Genomic DNA, 18,239 nt, shown 5'->3' with positions numbered 1-18,239 from the left:
AAAATTGGTTGCTTATATAGGGAATCACTGAAGCGTGACTGGAGCGGGCCCCTCTTAGGCAGTCAGTGGGCCCCCACTTATGAAAATTTCTAGATCCGCCAGTGGTAGCCTGTAATTCAGTGTTTCTTTGAGGTATATTATGTTTGTTTTCCGTTCACATAGTATTGTTCACAATTTTTGGCGTTTGAATTGTTTTACATCAACAACAAATGGAAGTTTAAAAAAAAACCTTGACTGGCTAGACAGCCCTTGCACGGTCGGCCATTGTTCTACATTCGTCATTTCGGGACCTTTTATAGTTGACAGTTGGGACTGAGTCATCGACGAAGACAGTAAGGTAACCTATAGTTGTTAAGTTCTATGTCCTTTGGTCTTTTGTAAAGTTGTCTCGTGCATGGCAATCGTACCTCACCCTCTCATTTTTATATTTACACGGGAAATCGGGCAATATTAACAAAACAGTTGCTAAGCTTTGAAAACTACGGACAATTGGACAATACTTATAAAACAGATATTAAACTTTGAACAAAATACGGACAATAGTGCTAAACCGACAACCGACACCAAGGTTCCATGTTGTCTTTTATAAATTGTGACTTCGATAGACTTTTGTATGTCCATTACCACTGCAATATTTTTTCAAAATATAGCCATTGTCACAGTGAATTATAGATTATCGCTGATCATTTCAACGAGATTGATTTTCTCGCATGAGCCGGGACGGCGAAAGCGAGAAAAGCAATCGAGTTGAGATGACCAATGATGACGTTGTCAATTTCATGTTTTCATAGTTTCTAGCGATAATTTTCCATCTCAATCGAGTAGCATATTATGAAAAATTATCACACAAAAAGATCAAAGGAAAAATGCACAAAATAGCGATAAAAACTGTTGTTGAATTTTTTATTTATAACCGGTCTTCCATCGTAGGTGGCATGATGCACACTTGTCAATATAACAGACATTACGACTGACATGCTTTTTTTTTACAGGAACACAATTCACATGTTTACGGAAAGGCGATACATTCTGTAGAAGTTTTTACAGTTATAAATACGAGAACTAATCCATCTTCTCAATAAGGATATTGCATCTAATTACTCAGCAAGTACAGTTTAGTCAAATAATTTTTGTACTTGTAAAAATCGCCATTCTAGAATTAATTATAGGTGTCCGTATCACATCGTACAAACAGGTAAATAAATGTATTAGTAATAAACAAGTGACATTGACAATCGACATAAATATATGTTTTGTCCCTTGACGGGAAGTTATATAACCATTATAGAGATGGAGTATACAACGTATATCGTATGTTTGACTTTAGTTCTACCGTTTACTATAGTTTCTGGATTACCAACAACACCACCAAACTTGAAAAAAGCTTCTGTGCAATCGTCGCTAAAGGAACTTGACGCAACTAATTTACAAAGTAAGTTTTAGTTTGATGCAATAGTTACTTGCTGCATGATAAGATAAGATAATCTTTATTTCAGACCCAAAGGGTCCATTTATTAACTTTCCTGCATATATTGTCCCTTTATGTGATAATCAGCATTACAAATCATATGTCCAAGATATGTATGTTCATCAACAAATTCAAATAAATTACCACATATAGATATAGTTTGAGCGCATTATAGTTCTTCATATACTTTATTTACTTTCATCCAGATTTATTTTAATCATTCACTTGTCCTTTTTGATATCAGCATAACAAAAAACAAAAAATATTTACAAGTGCTTTATTAAAATATTTTTTTGAAAAGAAACCAATCATCGTTAGCTTTTGCCCATCTGTTATAATATAAAAATTACAATAAGTAAGATGATAAAATACCCCCTTGACGCACACCATTACTACCATTCAGCTCACTAGAATTGTATTTTCGGTATATCAATCTATAAATGCAATTTACATGATTAACAAATCAATTCATTGAAAACCGAAATGATGTCAGATTTCAATCATTTGTAAATAATGTTCAATGATTTACTCAGTCTCAAAAGTAAAATCACAAAAAAATACTGACCTCCGAGGAAAATTCAAATGGCAAAATCAAAAGCTCAAACACATCAAACGAATGGATAACAACTGTCATATTCGTGAATTGGTACAGGCATTTTCATATGTATAAAAAAGTAGATGGAAACTGGTTTTATAGCTAGCTAAATATCTCACTTGTATGACAGTCGCATCAAATTCCATTTATTGACAAAGATGCGTGAACAAAACAAACAGACATTATAGGTAAAAATGTCACAAATACAGAAGTCAACATTGTGTAAAAATCTTATTAAGGCGGTTCTTACATTTAAAAAAAACATGCACACCCCAGGCTTTCAAATAAGATAAGCAGTTACAGATTGTATAAAAAGAAAGAAACACAAGTCAACGTCAAATTGATGATCTGGTATTAATACTTTTTCTGTTCAATTAAATTGGTAATTTTCTATCACTTACACAAAGAAATGTGGTATGATTGTCAATGAAACAACTATGAACCATCCACCAGAGTTGAAAGCAATGATCAGGTTTTAGCGACACAACAGAATTTACGTTAAATGTTTCTTGAATTTTAAAATTATGAAAATCTAGCAAGTGTGAGAATTGACTTGTTTCGCCAAGTCAACCACAGAATGGTCAAATCTTATAGTTTCTCCTACATCATTAGAAAAAACGTCGTATTGTTTTATATAAATACAGATGAACGCGTTAATCATAAGAAAACATGCGGACATTTTTGACCAGAAAGTATCACAAATAAGACAGAAAATTGTTTATTACTTGTCAAGGTGTTTACAAACAAGTATTTTGTATTAAGTGGTTAATCGTATGACACGTAAAGATGAATTCTTAACAAACTAGTAAACATGTGTTGTGTATGTGGTCGCGGGTCAGGGGCGTGTCCAGGATATTTGAAAGGGGGGGCGTAGAATAAAATATTTCTTGGAAAATTCTTTTGGACCTTTTTTGGCTTAAAAACATAAAATAATAGAGAATTGCACTAATGTAACGGTTCCTGACTTGGAGCATGTATATTTTATAGTTAAAGTGTCAGGGTGAAAAAATAACCCCATTTTAGACAATTTAGCTGAAAATACAACCCCTTTTGTCAGAATATACCCAGTATCGTATATATGATAATATACCCCCCCCCCCCCCCCCGGTATATTTAGAATGGCTATGGGGAATCGAAGTTAGTGTCACACAAAACAACCAATATTCATGTATTATACTGATTTACTTACCGTTTTGGTTGTTTAAAAAAGGTGTCCAAGACACCTTGATACGATTTTAAGGTCTTTTGACGTTTTGTTTTTGACATCGACATCTTTGCGAATTCTTTATCACATCAACAACAATGGATACTAATCGCAGAGTCGAACACGCCGGACTCCGAGAAACGAAATTTTACGGTTGATGATGACCCATCAAATTGGGGAATCAGTATAAAAAGAAATCAGAGTATGTGTTTAATTAATGAATATGATAAATTGCCATCATTCAATACAATACTAGCAGATCATAACGATAGTTTTTTTTTTTTTTTTTTTTTTTTTTTTTAAAGGGGCCATTACGCCCTTACCTGGACCCGCCCATGCGGGTTGTCACATTACTATTATTGCTTTCCTAACATATGTGTTGCGCTACTAATTGGAATTCAGTAGAATCCACAATCTTCCTATTCTGATTCATACTAATTGATATCAATCACAAATCGGAACTCCAATACAGTTCTCTATCTTTATATGTTTTGTCTTTACATCTCAAATAAGCTCATTTTTTTAAGACTCTTACTTGAGACAGGCAGATATAGAATGTACCGGGGTTGAACATGTTTGTGAGCAGTATATTCTCCATTAACCTCGGACAACAGCATATAACAATGTATAAAAATCCGTTACAAATAGCTCACCTCAATGGATTGGTACGGAGCACCAAACAAAAGATTTACATAAAAATGCTTGTTCAAAGTAAAAGTAAGGGGTAATGTATGATTCATGATGATTGCCACTGGAAAAACTATCCAAGTGAAGTGGATAAAAGCAATTATAGGAAACGTGTGTCCTTCAAGAAACATAAAAACACATCACGTATTTAGCTATTCACTCGATATATCGTTTACACATATTTTATAGCAGTAACACAACGGACGTCACATGTGGAGCAGGATATATTCACCTTTCCGGAGCATCCAAGATAATCCAAATTTGTAATGGTGGTAGTGTCTTTAGTTTTCTATGTTGTGTTTTGTATACTGTAACTGTCGTTTGTCTTTTTGTCGTTTTTCGGGTTTTTTTTTTTGCCTTGACGTTGTCAGTTTGTTTCCAAATTATTAGATCAAATGTTTTGTTTGCATAGTTCGCCATTCTTCACAGCCGTTTTTATCTTATCAATAAATCATATTCTCCCATACAAAAGTATCCATCTGTATACGCCCAACTCTATTTATTTTAAAACATCAAATCCCTAGTCTGGTTACGCATATTCGGAAACCCAAGTATTTGTAATATGTACATTAATCTAATATAGAGAAAAATTGTGAGACATGTTTTTCAGTTTTGCGTATGTTTTATTTTTACAGCCTTGAATCGAGAAACAAGGAAAGCTTTGCTAAAAATCGTAGGAGATGAACTTTCTACAGCACACGCCGTGATGAAATCTATAGAACCGGAAGTAAACGATTGTCAGCAGAAAGTAGATCAGAAATACTATGATTGTGTACAATGTGTTGATATGAAATGCCAAAATAGGTCAGTTTCTGGTCTTTTAAAGCAAATGCGATTGAACGCATAAGAGTTTATTTGCATCCGTTTTACAGTAAACTGTTATATTCAGATAATTTTTAACGACTGTCTCATTGGTGTGGGACCGTTTCATTATAATGTGGTACTTTTTGTAAAGAAATGTCTTGACTGTCATTTTATTAAGGTATTTGCGCCATTCTGCACCATTCTGGGGAAAGAACTTAAACTTTGTTGATAATTATGGTCCTCTTCAAAAACTCTTGTTTCTGAAATGCAATGTTACGAACTCTTATACAATTTTGTTTTATTGATAAATTAATGTCGTGATAAAAGTAAAAACTAAATAAAATGGTTAACAGAACTTATAATTTATTCCAAATTCTTTTTTTCGTGAATGCAAACGTGTCATCAATCATATCAAGTTCAAATGTAAATAACCACGTGCATCAGTGCATCAAAAAGAGTTTGTATATAGACCGTCTTTTCTAAATGTTGTCTCTTCTTGGTCCTTTTTAGAATATGTGTCATCACGGCCAAATGTATGTTTAGTCTCTATATTACTAGGATTTTGTTTTTGGTATTGAATGATTTTTAAACCGGCGTTTAGCATTTGCGCCGATCTGCATTTCATTTGAGCAGATTTTTTCTTTCATTTGCGCCGATTTTGCTTTTCAATTGCGCCGATTTTTTCCCAGGTAAATTACAGGTGAATGCTATTTTTCATGTATCATCATAAACCTCTTCCGTTAGCAATTGTACAAATGTTATGAATTGTCAGTCAATTCAGATAGCCATTTACCAAAGTCACTCAATAAAAAAGACGATGTGGTATGATTGCTAATGGGACAACTCTCCACAAGAGACCAAAATGACACAGACATTAACAATTATAGGTAACCGTATGGCCTTCAACAATGAGCAAAGCCCATACCTATGAGTCGGCTATAAAAGGCCCCGAAATGACAATGTCAAACAATTTAAACGAGAAAACTAACTGCCTTATTTATATAAAAAAAATGAATAATTTGTCTGTATACTCTGTGCTCAGCCCAACATACTGGATTTTCCTCCACCAGTTCTGAGCCTGCATAACCTCGGCCACAAAGGAAAGCTGTTTTTGACGGCAGAGATCGTAAATTATTTTCAACAATACTTCATAACACGTTTGCTTGGAAGAGGGCGTAATTAGAGGTACGCAGTTTCCAATTTTACATCCGTGTAAAGTAAATAACTGATATCATAAAAGTATTTCGGACAGCAAAAGTTTCATCTATAAATATTGGAGATATATCATTGCAAAGACATTGAAGATTGAGGTGTGTAGAAAAATAAGTATACGTTTCTCGCTATCATTTGCACTGATCTTCCGATATGTATGGCCAGTATTTGTTCATCTATGTTAAACTGTAAATGCAATTAGGAGCAATTATAAAATCGGCGCAAATGAAAATGTAAAATGGCGCATATGAAAGAATGAACATTTTAAAAATCGGCGCAAATGGCATACGCCCTTTAAAACTTTTAAAAATAATTACTTCAAACATTATTGTATAAACATACATGTCAAGGTACATGTATTTCGCCTAAGGATAAGTAATGACAATTTTATTACCAGTGATAGACAAATAGATGAATAAATTAAAATATTACATTAAAATGCATGTTTCATTGTGCACCATTTGTGTACACGATTCACCATTTTGGTACATGGTGCACCATTTTTGCCAACCCCAGGGAAGGGACCACCCTTGGATCCAACTCAGACTAGAGGAATTTAGAATGAGGTTCTTGGTCCATAAACCATAGACATAGAGAATACATTCAAGATACTTATGTGCATACCACAAAATGTAAATTTTAGTCCCAGTCTCGGAACCGCGATGGTACTCCGAACCGCGATGGTCGCGCTGAAATACGATTATCCACGCTGAAGTACGATGGTATCCACGCTGAAGTACGATGGTTACCACGCTGTTCAAAGTGCGATGGTGACATTGTGACGTTAACTTGTTTTAATAACTACGACGGAGTGCGATGGTGGTAACGCTGAAGTGCAATGTTCTGCCAGAGACATTGAATAAAAACAAAATGAACATATGTTAAAATAAAAAAAATATCATTAAGATTTTTCAAAAGTAGCTTCTAATTTCTGTTCAGTTCAAACCAACGACTTTAAAATCTTGATTTGTTTTAAAACTTATTCTAAATTGTCAATTCTCCGATTAGTATTGAGTTAGAAAATATGGTGTTCAAGGGTGATTTTTTTTTCAGCTTGTAGGTCTATATAATAGCGCTTGTATAACGTTTTCCACCAAAAACTTTGGATTTTCTGATTAACATACAGTTGAGGAGAATAAAATAAATTTGGAAATACACGTAGGGAAGTCGTGTTAATGTCAGCCTAACATTTTGTAGACAATAGTTTTCAAACGTACCAGGATTATAATTTAGTACGCCAGACGCGCGTTTCGTCTACATAAGACTTTAACACTGTAACCACAATAAAATAAGGCTAACGTGACGGTCTTATTACAAACCAGGATTTATCTTGGGACTAAGACAACATTATATCAACTTGATATTGCAAAAACATTGATAACACTAATAAGTAATCTCATTTTTAAATTGTCCACACAAAATCTTGTGAAGCATACTCGAAGAAAAGTCAAAATTAGTATTTAGACCAAGATATTTTATTTGTCGTAAAAAGGTTTGCACCTTATCTCCGAAAACATTGGTTAGCTTATCTGAAAACCATGTTCAACAATGCATCTGCTTTGTTCCCCATGACTTGTCACCTGACAATTGAGTTTATGAGATCTTCATTATCTTTCATAAGTTTTGGGATTTTCAAATGTTTTGGCTTCCAGCATATATTTCAGCATCTAGTGCAGAAAAGTGGTAGTGTTAATGTAATGGAAGGGTCCTCGATGAAAATTCTACTTTAATTGATTTTCTTTCAAATTTGTTTTCATTGCCTCTAGACGTATATCTACACAACTGTCATGTTCTGTACAATTAGTGTAAGTGTTGTACTATATGTGAAGGAAAAGAAGTCATAAAAAGTAAATTAACAAAAATACTCAACTCAGAGGAAAATTCAAAACGGAAATTCCCTTAGGCTAATCTAATGAAAAAATCAAAAGCTCAAACCCACAAACGAATGGAAAAATGTAACATTCCTGACCTATTCATTTTGTCTGATCTTTTTTGTCTCTTTGAACTAATAAAAATTAGATATATAACTATATTTTCAGTGAAACTAAGTTAAGATGTTCTCGACCTTCATTCGAGTCAACTTAAGATTACTTTGCCACACGAAATTGACAAATTAACTAATGTATATATTGTTTTTGTTCAAAATTATAGGTATAAAGAGTGCAACGGTTCCATTCAAATATCAGCGCCAAATAGCGGTGGTGTTTCTGTGTCCAATTCTGTAAATGACCGGGGACGACCAATCACAACAATTTGTACCGTAATGTGGGGACAGTCAAAGGCTTGTACAACTGTCATGAATCCGGAAGGAGCGTTTGCAACATCTATAAAAAGTATGGGAGATACTATACATGTACATTTACGAAGTGTTGCGAACGACTTTGGTGGCAGTGCCGGCATGTTTGTGAATCAGATGCACAGCGTTGTGGGTGATATGAACACTTCACGTGTAGTGAATGAAGGAGTGGAACGAATGCTCAATGAACTGAATACTGAACTTGGTGGCATGCAGTATGAACTTCAGCATATGTTTGATGGAGTCGGCAGTGATATCCACCAGTCTATGACGGGCATGGACCATACGTTGTCTCAGATCGGACCGAACGTCAATCAGATGGTATCACAAATTGGACCTAATAGAAATCAAATGTGGTCAAATGCTGGACACAGAATGCAGATGATGCAACAAGGTCCTCATATGCAAATGCATCAGTCACTTAGTCAAATAGGTCCTAACGTAAATAGAATGACGTCTCATATCGGGCCTAACGTTAATATGGGAGTCAAAAATGGTGTTAACAATATGATGCAGAATTTCCACCAAGGTTTTGGCCAATGGAGACAGAACTTTGGTCAGTCACTCAACAATATGTTATGTAAGTATGACAAAGAGATGCAATGGCGTATCCAGGTCTCAAACTTTGTTTTATATTTTAACATTAAATCGTCCAAAATAATGTTATTTATGTATTATATTCAATTTTGTCAAATTACACACACACCCTTTTCCCCTTGAGATCTGCGTTATTTATGGTTCAATCTATGGTTCCTTTAAATTGAATCCAATTATATTTATTCTATTTGTTTATTATTCTTACATAAAGCGAGGAAAGATTTATTTAATTGTTTTGTTCTCTCTAGCTTTTTTTCTCTCTCTCAGCAATGTTCAGCACTTTACAAAATTCTTAAGAAGACATGTATTTTTACAGAGCATCAAAGCAGCACTTGACAGACATTTTAATTTATATCTTTTTAACAAATGATCTTGCTTTACAAGATATCCTCAAAATGAAATTACCCAGCGTCAATTTATTTTGACTTACACAAATGTAACATGCGTGTTTGGCGTTTCAAAGCAGCTGTACTAAATCTTATCCCAAATATGGAGATTAATTACAGAATTGTAACTCAACCTGCACGTAATAAAAAAAGTAATATTTCGCATCATGCTTTTCATGTCAAAATTATAAGCTTAAGATTAGGCATTCCGCTGATCGAAATAAACAGGAAAGACGGGTGGCGATCTTACGAAACAAGGTTAACCCTTGCTAAATGTATAAAATATCTGTGCCTAAGATAAAAGACACTATCAAAGGTTCGTCAATTGTCATGTTAATTTAGACAGCAACCTAAAAACACAAAACAATAAGACATATACAGACCGTTTACAATACTATATTTTGTTAATACCAAGTACATTGTAATTGCAAGAATCCTCCGACGTGAGCTGCAGTAGTCATATTAGTAAGTTGTAAATAGGAATAGTTTCTGAAGAAATGTTTATATCCATGAAAAGCAGGCAGATGCTCGGGGTTAAAGGTAAAACAAGAAAAAGAAACCATTGTCTTGTAATGTTGCTACCACATATATATTTTAGAAAATGAATTCTATTTATGTATTGATTTCAACGAAAAAAAACTCCCATATTTTCCTTACAATTAGCCACCACCTACAATGTAACAAAAATATTTTACGTCCCTTGAAACTATTGTGTATGCCCTTAAGTCCTGAACAGCTGATATTTATTCTTCATTCACACAATGCTTGTGTTTACAGAACTATACAAAGAAACACAACTCTAATATATCTGACATCTTTTTTCAGCAAACATGTTTGGAAGGAAAAAACGTCAAGCTCAAATTATTTCTAATCCATTACATGAAGTACAATGTGATGTAATGTCGAAAAATTCTACTGTCTGTGCTGAATATAGAACAAGATGTCAATTATGTCCACAAACAAGCAACATTACGGATGGAGACGTTATCCAACAAGGTAGACATTCCTTATTAAAATACACATAGAATATAGTGATAGGAACGAAAAGCTTCATAATTATTGGCTCTTGTTGACTTCATTTTGATAGTTTTACGATCGTCACCACGACTCGTTCCTTGGATATGTTCCATTTGCAAAACAACGGATTCCTTTGCCGTTTAAATCATTAAACTATTTTATCTTATTTTATACGCCCGTCAAAATTTTGACGGGACGTATTATGGTATAAATATGTCCGGTGTCCGTCCGTCCGTCTGTCTGTCCGGCGTAAACATGTCGCACCGTAACTTGAGAACGACTTATCCAAATTTCATGAAACTTAACATAGTTGTTTCTTATGATGGTCAAATGATCTGTATACTTTTTGGTGAAAATAAGATTAAAACGTTTTGAGTAACGGCACTTTGTAACTAAAACAGGGGTGCGTTTTTACACATGTCGCACCGTATCTCAAAAACGATTCTTGATTTTGGCTTAAAACTGTAAACACTTCTTAGTTATATTAATCTTAATATCTGTATACTTTTTGGTGATGATTCAAAATTTTGTTTTAGAGTTATTGAGTATTTTGTAAAAAAAAATGGGGAGTTTTTTTTTTACATGTCGCACCATATCTCAAAAACGATTTATGATTATTACTTAAAACTTTACACATGTCTTTGTTATATTAATCTAAAGATCTATATACTTTTTGGAGATGATTCAAAATTTCATTTTTGAGTTATTGAGTATTTTGTAAAAAAAAAGGGGAGTTTTTTTTTACATGTTGTGCCGTATCTCAAAAACAATTTATGATTATTGCTTAAAACTTTCCACACTTCTTTGTTATATTAATCTAAAGATCTGTATACTTTTTGGTGATGATTCAAAACTTTATTTTGGAGTTATTGAGTATTTTGTTAAACAGGGGAGGTTTTTTTTTACATGTTGCACCGTATCTCAAAAATAATTTATGATTATTGCTTAAAACTTTACACACTTCTTTGTTATATTAATCTAAAGATCTGTTATACTTTTTGGTTTTGATTCAAAATTTAAGTTTAGTGATATTTAGTTTTTTGTAAAAAAAAAAACAGGGTTGGGGGTTTCACATGTCTCGCCGTATTTCAAAAACAATATAGGGTTATTGCTTAAACTTTCTCAGAAACTATTTATGATTATTGCATAAAACTTCCACACAAGACATCGGGCGTATCATGCGCTCATGGCGCAGCTGTTTATTACTTGACAACTGACAAGATATTGTGTGTCCTTCCACAAACTTGTTTTTAATATTTGGTCACTGGTTCCTTCTTTTGTTACCTTTTACTGACTTTATTAAATCCAATGAATGAGTTTATTGAAGTTTACCATCATTTAAACTATATCAATTTGATTTGTTTTAATATATCATTTAAAAATGCAGTTATGTAATAATAAATTTGTTTTGTATTTAATGTCCACAGGTTTTGTATTTAATGTCCTCATGTGTATCAAATTCTTTTTGTCCATTTTTTTTACAGAATGTGGAGATGTTATTGTGGACAAAATTAATCAGATAAATTTGAAATTGGAAGAACTTGAACAGATAGAAGCTACTGTTATATCTGACAGAAAAATGCTGACAAAGGTAATTTGAAAGTATGAACTCATATGGAAAGTATGGGTAGCTGGCAATCTAATTAAAATATTAAATGTCTGTTTACGTTATACTACATTCTCATTAACCCGAATAATTCAGTCGTTATATTCCGCTGATCTACGAGGGCTACATTTCGGGAGGGTGCAATTGTCTGTTTACAAAACTCCATTGACTTGATTGCATAGAAACATATATTGCATAAGAATTCTTTTAAGGTATTGTTAAATTGAAACGCTAAACTACTTGACTTAACAATTCTTTTAATGTATCGTTAAATTGAAAAGCTAAACTACTTGACTTAACAATTCTTTTAAGGTATTGTTAAATTGAAACGCCAAACTACTTGACTTAACAATTCTTTTAAGGTATTAATATAATTGAAACGCCAAACTACTTGACTTAACAATTCTTTAAAGGTATTGTTAAATTGAAACGCTAAACTACTTGACTTAACAATTCTTTTAAGGTATTGTTAAATTGAAACGCCAAACTACTTGACTTAACAATTCTTTTAAGGTATTGTTAAATTGAAACGCCAAACTACTTGACTTAACAATTCTTTTAAGGTATTGTTAAATTGAAACGCTAAACTACTTGACTTAACAATTCTTTTAAGGTATTGTTAAATTGAAAAGCTAAACTACTTGACTTAACAATTCTTTTAAGGTATTGTTAAATTGAAACGCCAAACTACTTGACTTAACAATTCTTTTAAGGTATTGTTAAATTGAAACGCCAAACTACTTGACTTAACAATTCTTTTAAGGTATTGTTAAATTGAAACGCCAAACTACTTGACTTAACAATTCTTTTAAGGTATTGTTAAATTGAAACGCTAAACTACTTGACTTAACAATTCTTTTAAGGTATTGTTAAATTGAAACGCCAAACTACTTGACTTAACAATTCTTTTAAGGTATTGTTAAATTGAAACGCCAAACTACTTGACTTAACAATTCTTTTAAGGTATTGTTAAATTGAAACGCTAAACTACTTGACTTAACAATTCTTTTAAGGTATTGTTAAATTGAAACGCCAAACTACTTGACTTAACAATTCTTTTAAGGTATTGTTAAATTGAAAAGCTAAACTTCTTGACTTAACAATTCTTTTAAGGCATTGTTAAATTGAAAAGCTAAACTACTTGGTTTAACAATTCTTTTAAGGTATTGTTAAATTGAAAAGCTAAACTACTTGACTTAACAATTCTTTTAAGGTATTGTTAAATTGAAACGCCAAACTACTTGACTTAACAATTCTTTTAAGGTATTGTTAAATTGAAACGCCAAACTACTTGACTTAACAATTCTTTTAAGGTATTGTTAAATTGAAACGCCAAACTACTTGACTTAACAATTCTTTTAAGGTAATGTTAAATTGAAATGCCAAACTACTTGACTTAACAATTCTTAAATTGAAACGCCAAACTACTTGACTTATCAATTCTTTTAAGGTATTGTTAAATTGAAACGCCAAACTACTTGACTTATCAATTCTTTTAAGGTATTGTTAAATTGAAACGCCAAACTACTTGACTTAACAATTCTTTTAAGGAATTGTTAAATTGAAACGCTAAACTACTTGACTTAACAATTCTTTTAAGGTATTGTTAAATTGAAACGCTAAACTACTTGACTTAACAATTCTTTTAAGGTATTGTTAAATTGAAACGCCAAACTACTTGACTTAACAATTCTTTTAAGGTATTGTTAAATTGAAACGCCAAACTACTTGACTTAACAATTCTTTTAAGGTGTTGTTAAATTGAAACGCCAAACTACTTGACTTAACAATTCTTTTAAGGTATTGTTAAATTGAAACGCCAAACTACTTGACTTAACAATTCTTTTAAGGTATTGTTAAATTGAAACGCCAAACTACTTGACTTAACAATTCTTTTAAGGTATTGTTAAATTGAAAAGCTAAACTACTTGACTTAACAATTCTTTTAAGGTATTGTTAAATTGAAACGCCAAACACGCCAAACTACTTGACTTAACAATTCTTTTAAGGTATTGTTAAATTGAAACGCTAAACTACTTGACTTAACAATTCTTTTAAGGTATTGTTAAATTGAAACGCCAAACTACTTGACTTAACAATTCTTTTAAGGTATTGTTAAATTGAAACGCTAAACTACTTGACTTAACAATTCTTTTAAGGTATTGTTAAATTGAAAAGCTAAACTACTTGACTTAACAATTCTTTTAAGGTATTGTTAAATTGAAACGCCAAACTACTTGACTTAACAATTCTTTTAAGGTATTGTTAAATTGAAACGCCAAACTACTTGACTTAACAATTCTTTTAAGGTATTGTTAAATGAAACGCCAAACTACTTGACTTAACAATTCTATTAAGGTAAAGTTAAATTGAAATGCCAAACTACTTGACTTAACAATTCTTAAATTGAAACGCCAAACTACTTGACTTATCAATTCTTTTAAGGTATTGTTAAATTGAAACGCAGAACTACTTGACTTATCAATTCTTTTAAGGTATTGTTAAATTGAAACGCCAAACTACTTGACTTAACAATTCTTTTAAGGAATTGTTAAATTGAAACGCTAAACTACTTCACTTAACAATTCTTTTAAGGTATTGTTAAATTGAAACGCTAAACTACTTGACTTAACAATTCTTTTAAGGTATTGTTAAATTGAAACGCCAAACTACTTGACTTAACAATTCTTTTAAGGTATTGTTAAATTGAAACGCCAAACTACTTGACTTAACAATTCTTTTAAGGTATTGTTAAATTGAAAAGCCAAACTACTTGACTTAACAATTCTTTTAAGGTATTGTTAAATTGAAACGCCAAACTACTTGACTTAACAATTCTTTTAAGGTATTGTTAAATTTAAAAGCTAAACTACTTGACTTAACAATTCTTTTAAGGTATTGTTAAATTGAAACGCCAAACACGCCAAACTACTTGACTTAACAATTCTTTTAAGGTATTGTTAAATTGAAACGCTAAACTACTTGACTTAACAATTCTTTTAAGGTATTGTTAAATTGAAACGCCAAACTACTTGACCTAACAATTCTTTTAAGGTAATGTTAAATTGAAATGCCAAACTACTTGACTTAACAATTCTTTTAAGGTATTGTTAAATTGAAAAGCCAAACTACTTGACTTAACAATTCTTTTAAGGTATTGTTAAATTGAAACGCCAAACTACTTGACTTAACAATTCTTTTAAGGTATTGTTAAATTTAAAAGCTAAACTACTTGACTTAACAATTCTTTTAAGGTATTGTTAAATTGAAACGCCAAACACGCCAAACTACTTGACTTATCAATTCTTTTAAGGTATTGTTAAATTGAAACGCAAAACTACTTGACTTATCAATTCTTTTAAGGTATTGTTAAATTGAAACGCCAAACTACTTGACTTAACAATTCTTTTAAGGAATTGTTAAATTGAAATGCCAAACTACTTGACTTAACAATTCTTAAATTGAAACGCCAAACTACTTGACTTATCTATTCTTTTAAGGTATTGTTAAATTGAAACGCAAAACTACTTGACTTATCAATTCTTTTAAGGTATTGTTAAATTGAAACGCCAAACTACTTGACTTAACAATTCTTTTAAGGAATTGTTAAATTGAAACGCTAAACTACTTGACTTAACAATTCTTTTAAGGTATTGTTAAATTGAAACGCTAAACTACTTGACTTAACAATTCTTTTAAGGTATTGTTAAATTGAAACGCCAAACTACTTGACTTAACAATTCTTTTAAGGTATTGTTAAATTGAAACGCCAAACTACTTGACTTAACAATTCTTTTAAGGTATTGTTAAATTGGAAACCTAAACTACTTGACTTTACAATTCTTTTAAGGTATTGTTAAATTGAAAAGCTAAACTACTTGACTTTACAATTCTTTTAAGGTATTGTTAAATTGAAAAGCTAAACTACTTTACTTAACAATTCTTTTAAGGTATTGTTAAATTGGAAAGCTAAACTACTTCACTCTTCCGCAAACGTTTTTTACAGATAGAATTAGCATTAACCATATCCAATTATATTTACTGGTCCAAATAAACACAATCTGCTAACACAATTGTGGGAATATTTGGTTAGCTATTCAATCTACCTGTCGTGAGCAATATTCTCATGAATTAATATAAATAATATACTACGGTGGTACCAAACACCTTGGCTAAAATACATTTTGCTCGTTTCATTTTCATAAAATTTTGATAAAATATTTACTTTGTTTCTTTGACAAAATTTTTTAAAAAATCTGAAAATTTGAATCGATCACTTTCTTGGAAAAAAATCATTGGATATATAGCAGTTTGACAAACACTAATTTTGATCATTGAGAAGCTTTATATTTCCTTACCAATACAACGTACGTGCTTAAATATTTAGCTGATTTTACAGGGTTACATGTATCTCCCTGTAGTGCTAGGTACCATCTTAACTGTTTTGAATTAACAGTATTAACAAGCAGTTAAGCAGTAGTGTTTACCGGAGCTCAACTCTGAGTTTTGCTGCTTTATGATATAATTATGTTTATAATTATTTGTTTCCCTCTTTTAAGTTAACTATTGTGTTTTCTTTCAGGTTGAGCTCGATCAGAAATCTTTGAATCCTGATACTTTTGCATTCAGCAAATTGTTCGTCACTGCAAAGATCAAGGGTCAGCCTTTGAGGTTTCATTCGAAATCCGAATTGAAAATTATGGATCTCCCGAGTACAGGTCAAAATATTGCTAAACAAATTTGGAATTATTGGAACGACGCAGCGATTCATAAACCAAAATAAACTGTCAGTTCGTATTGAAGGACAACTTTATAGTTGAGTCTTGCATTAATCCATTCATCATCGTGATTTGTATATATGGTTGTATTCATTATCAATATTTTATGGAATAAAAGAAACAAATTTTAATGATCAATGTTTTTAGCGTTGCAGCATTTATTTTTTATTTTCTTGGACATGAAATAATAATATATATTTCACCTAGACTTAAACAATTTCTAGATTTAAAAAAAAGTTCACTGACGCAGAATCCCAAATGGTCACAATTTTAATGTATGTGTAGTTTTACCAGTTCTGATGAATCTTTGAAAAGGAAAAAACTGTTTTTATATCATTGGGTGTTGACTGCTTTAGTATAGTCGAGAATTTATCATTTACCTTAAGTGTATTAAAATTGACTTAGTTTTAGATATAATATTCTAAAAAGGTGCTTATTTTTGTTAATTTAATAGTTAAAGAAAAATGAATTTAATCATCTGAGATACTACATATTTTTAATGCTCTAATGGTTCCAATTTTCACATACATTGTTTTTACACTACATGCCAAGAAAAAGGTCTAATGTCGTGATTTTGTTCTACAATGTAGTTCTTATATGCTCCTACCGTTTCCCCGTAATTATACATCCCTGCGTTTAAAAATGTAATAAGGTTTGAGCATTTTTGATGATGGTAAAGGCACTAAAGGCACACGAAATCAAGTGTTTTATTTTCATTTCACGGTTTCCTATGTGATGTCCGTAATTTACACCTGACTTACGATTTCCACTCTATACGTTATATTTTTTATCTGTATATAACTCAATCGCTATGCCCTGTCTGTAGTGACTTTAACGAACAAAATTTACGTATAACTGGATTTGTTTAAGTCATGGATGTCGTTATCAAAACTAGTCCCAGTTGTCTTTGTGACCCACATCACAATAGTGTTCTTTATTTCCAAATTACATAAGTTAATATAATAAAGTGAACACAAAATGTAAAAAGGACATGCTACAAACATTATAATCGCTTCCCCCTTTTTCCAATAGATTACATGGTTACGTCACTGTATGTGTATGCCTGTTGTATTTGTATAAAATTTTGAAGTGAAAACACATACTCAAACTGTCGTCTTAGAAATCGTTCGATCGACAATGTGGAAACTAGCTTTTTATGCACAGAACATGACAGATAGACGATAGAATGGACTGGAAATTACTAGTTTCTCTCGTAGTAATGAAGACGAAAATATAAGCCAAATATTTGCTTAGATACTCACTATTTGGTCTCTAGTGGATAGTTGTCTCATTGGCAATCATACCAAATGTCCTTATTGTATATTCTTATACATGGAGACAAAAAGGCAACCATTTTATTAAAATTCGAATCTTGTTGATTCTGAGGTAGTCACTGATGAGTATTATGAAGAAGCGCCTTATGCACAAATTTATGAGCCTAGTACATGTATGTTTAACGATTTTTTACAACCACTGGGTTGATACCACTGCTGGTTGACGATTTGTCAACCCGTAAGTTTTACCAGCCCAGTAGTCAGCACTTTTGTGAAGACATGCGTGTTCTTTTCACGTTTTTAGCTCACCTGGCC

At 31.9% G+C, this 18,239-nt stretch overlaps 1 protein-coding gene across 1 annotated transcript; it reads left to right on the top strand.

The window, feature by feature from the left end:
• Nucleotides 1-1,139: 1,139 nt before the first annotated feature.
• LOC139513750 (uncharacterized) lies at nucleotides 1,140-16,792 on the top strand. Its single transcript, XM_071302531.1, has 6 exons — nucleotides 1,140-1,432; nucleotides 4,590-4,758; nucleotides 8,122-8,846; nucleotides 10,075-10,245; nucleotides 11,751-11,857; nucleotides 16,455-16,792. The coding sequence occupies exons 1-6, from the start codon at nucleotides 1,249-1,251 to the stop codon at nucleotides 16,653-16,655; spliced, it is 1,557 nt and encodes a 518-aa protein (XP_071158632.1). The 5' UTR covers nucleotides 1,140-1,248; the 3' UTR covers nucleotides 16,656-16,792.
• The last annotated feature ends 1,447 nt before the right edge of the window (nucleotides 16,793-18,239 follow it).

This window comes from Mytilus edulis, chromosome 2 (assembly GCF_963676685.1).
Source record: "Mytilus edulis chromosome 2, xbMytEdul2.2, whole genome shotgun sequence".
NCBI lineage: Eukaryota > Metazoa > Mollusca > Bivalvia > Mytilida > Mytilidae > Mytilus > Mytilus edulis.
This window is presented reverse-complemented; position numbering and strand designations above follow the sequence as displayed.

Bases quoted from the DNA above. Each gene is read 5' to 3' on its own strand.
- LOC139513750 (XM_071302531.1), top strand. From the start codon at position 1,249: ATGTTTTGTCCCTTGACGGGAAGTTATATAACCATTATAGAGATGGAG. The intron at 1,433-4,589 runs GTAAGTTTTAGT...TTATTTTTACAG, and splicing joins TGACGCAACTAATTTACAAA to CCTTGAATCGAGAAACAAGG. The intron at 11,858-16,454 runs GTAATTTGAAAG...GTTTTCTTTCAG, and splicing joins ACAGAAAAATGCTGACAAAG to GTTGAGCTCGATCAGAAATC.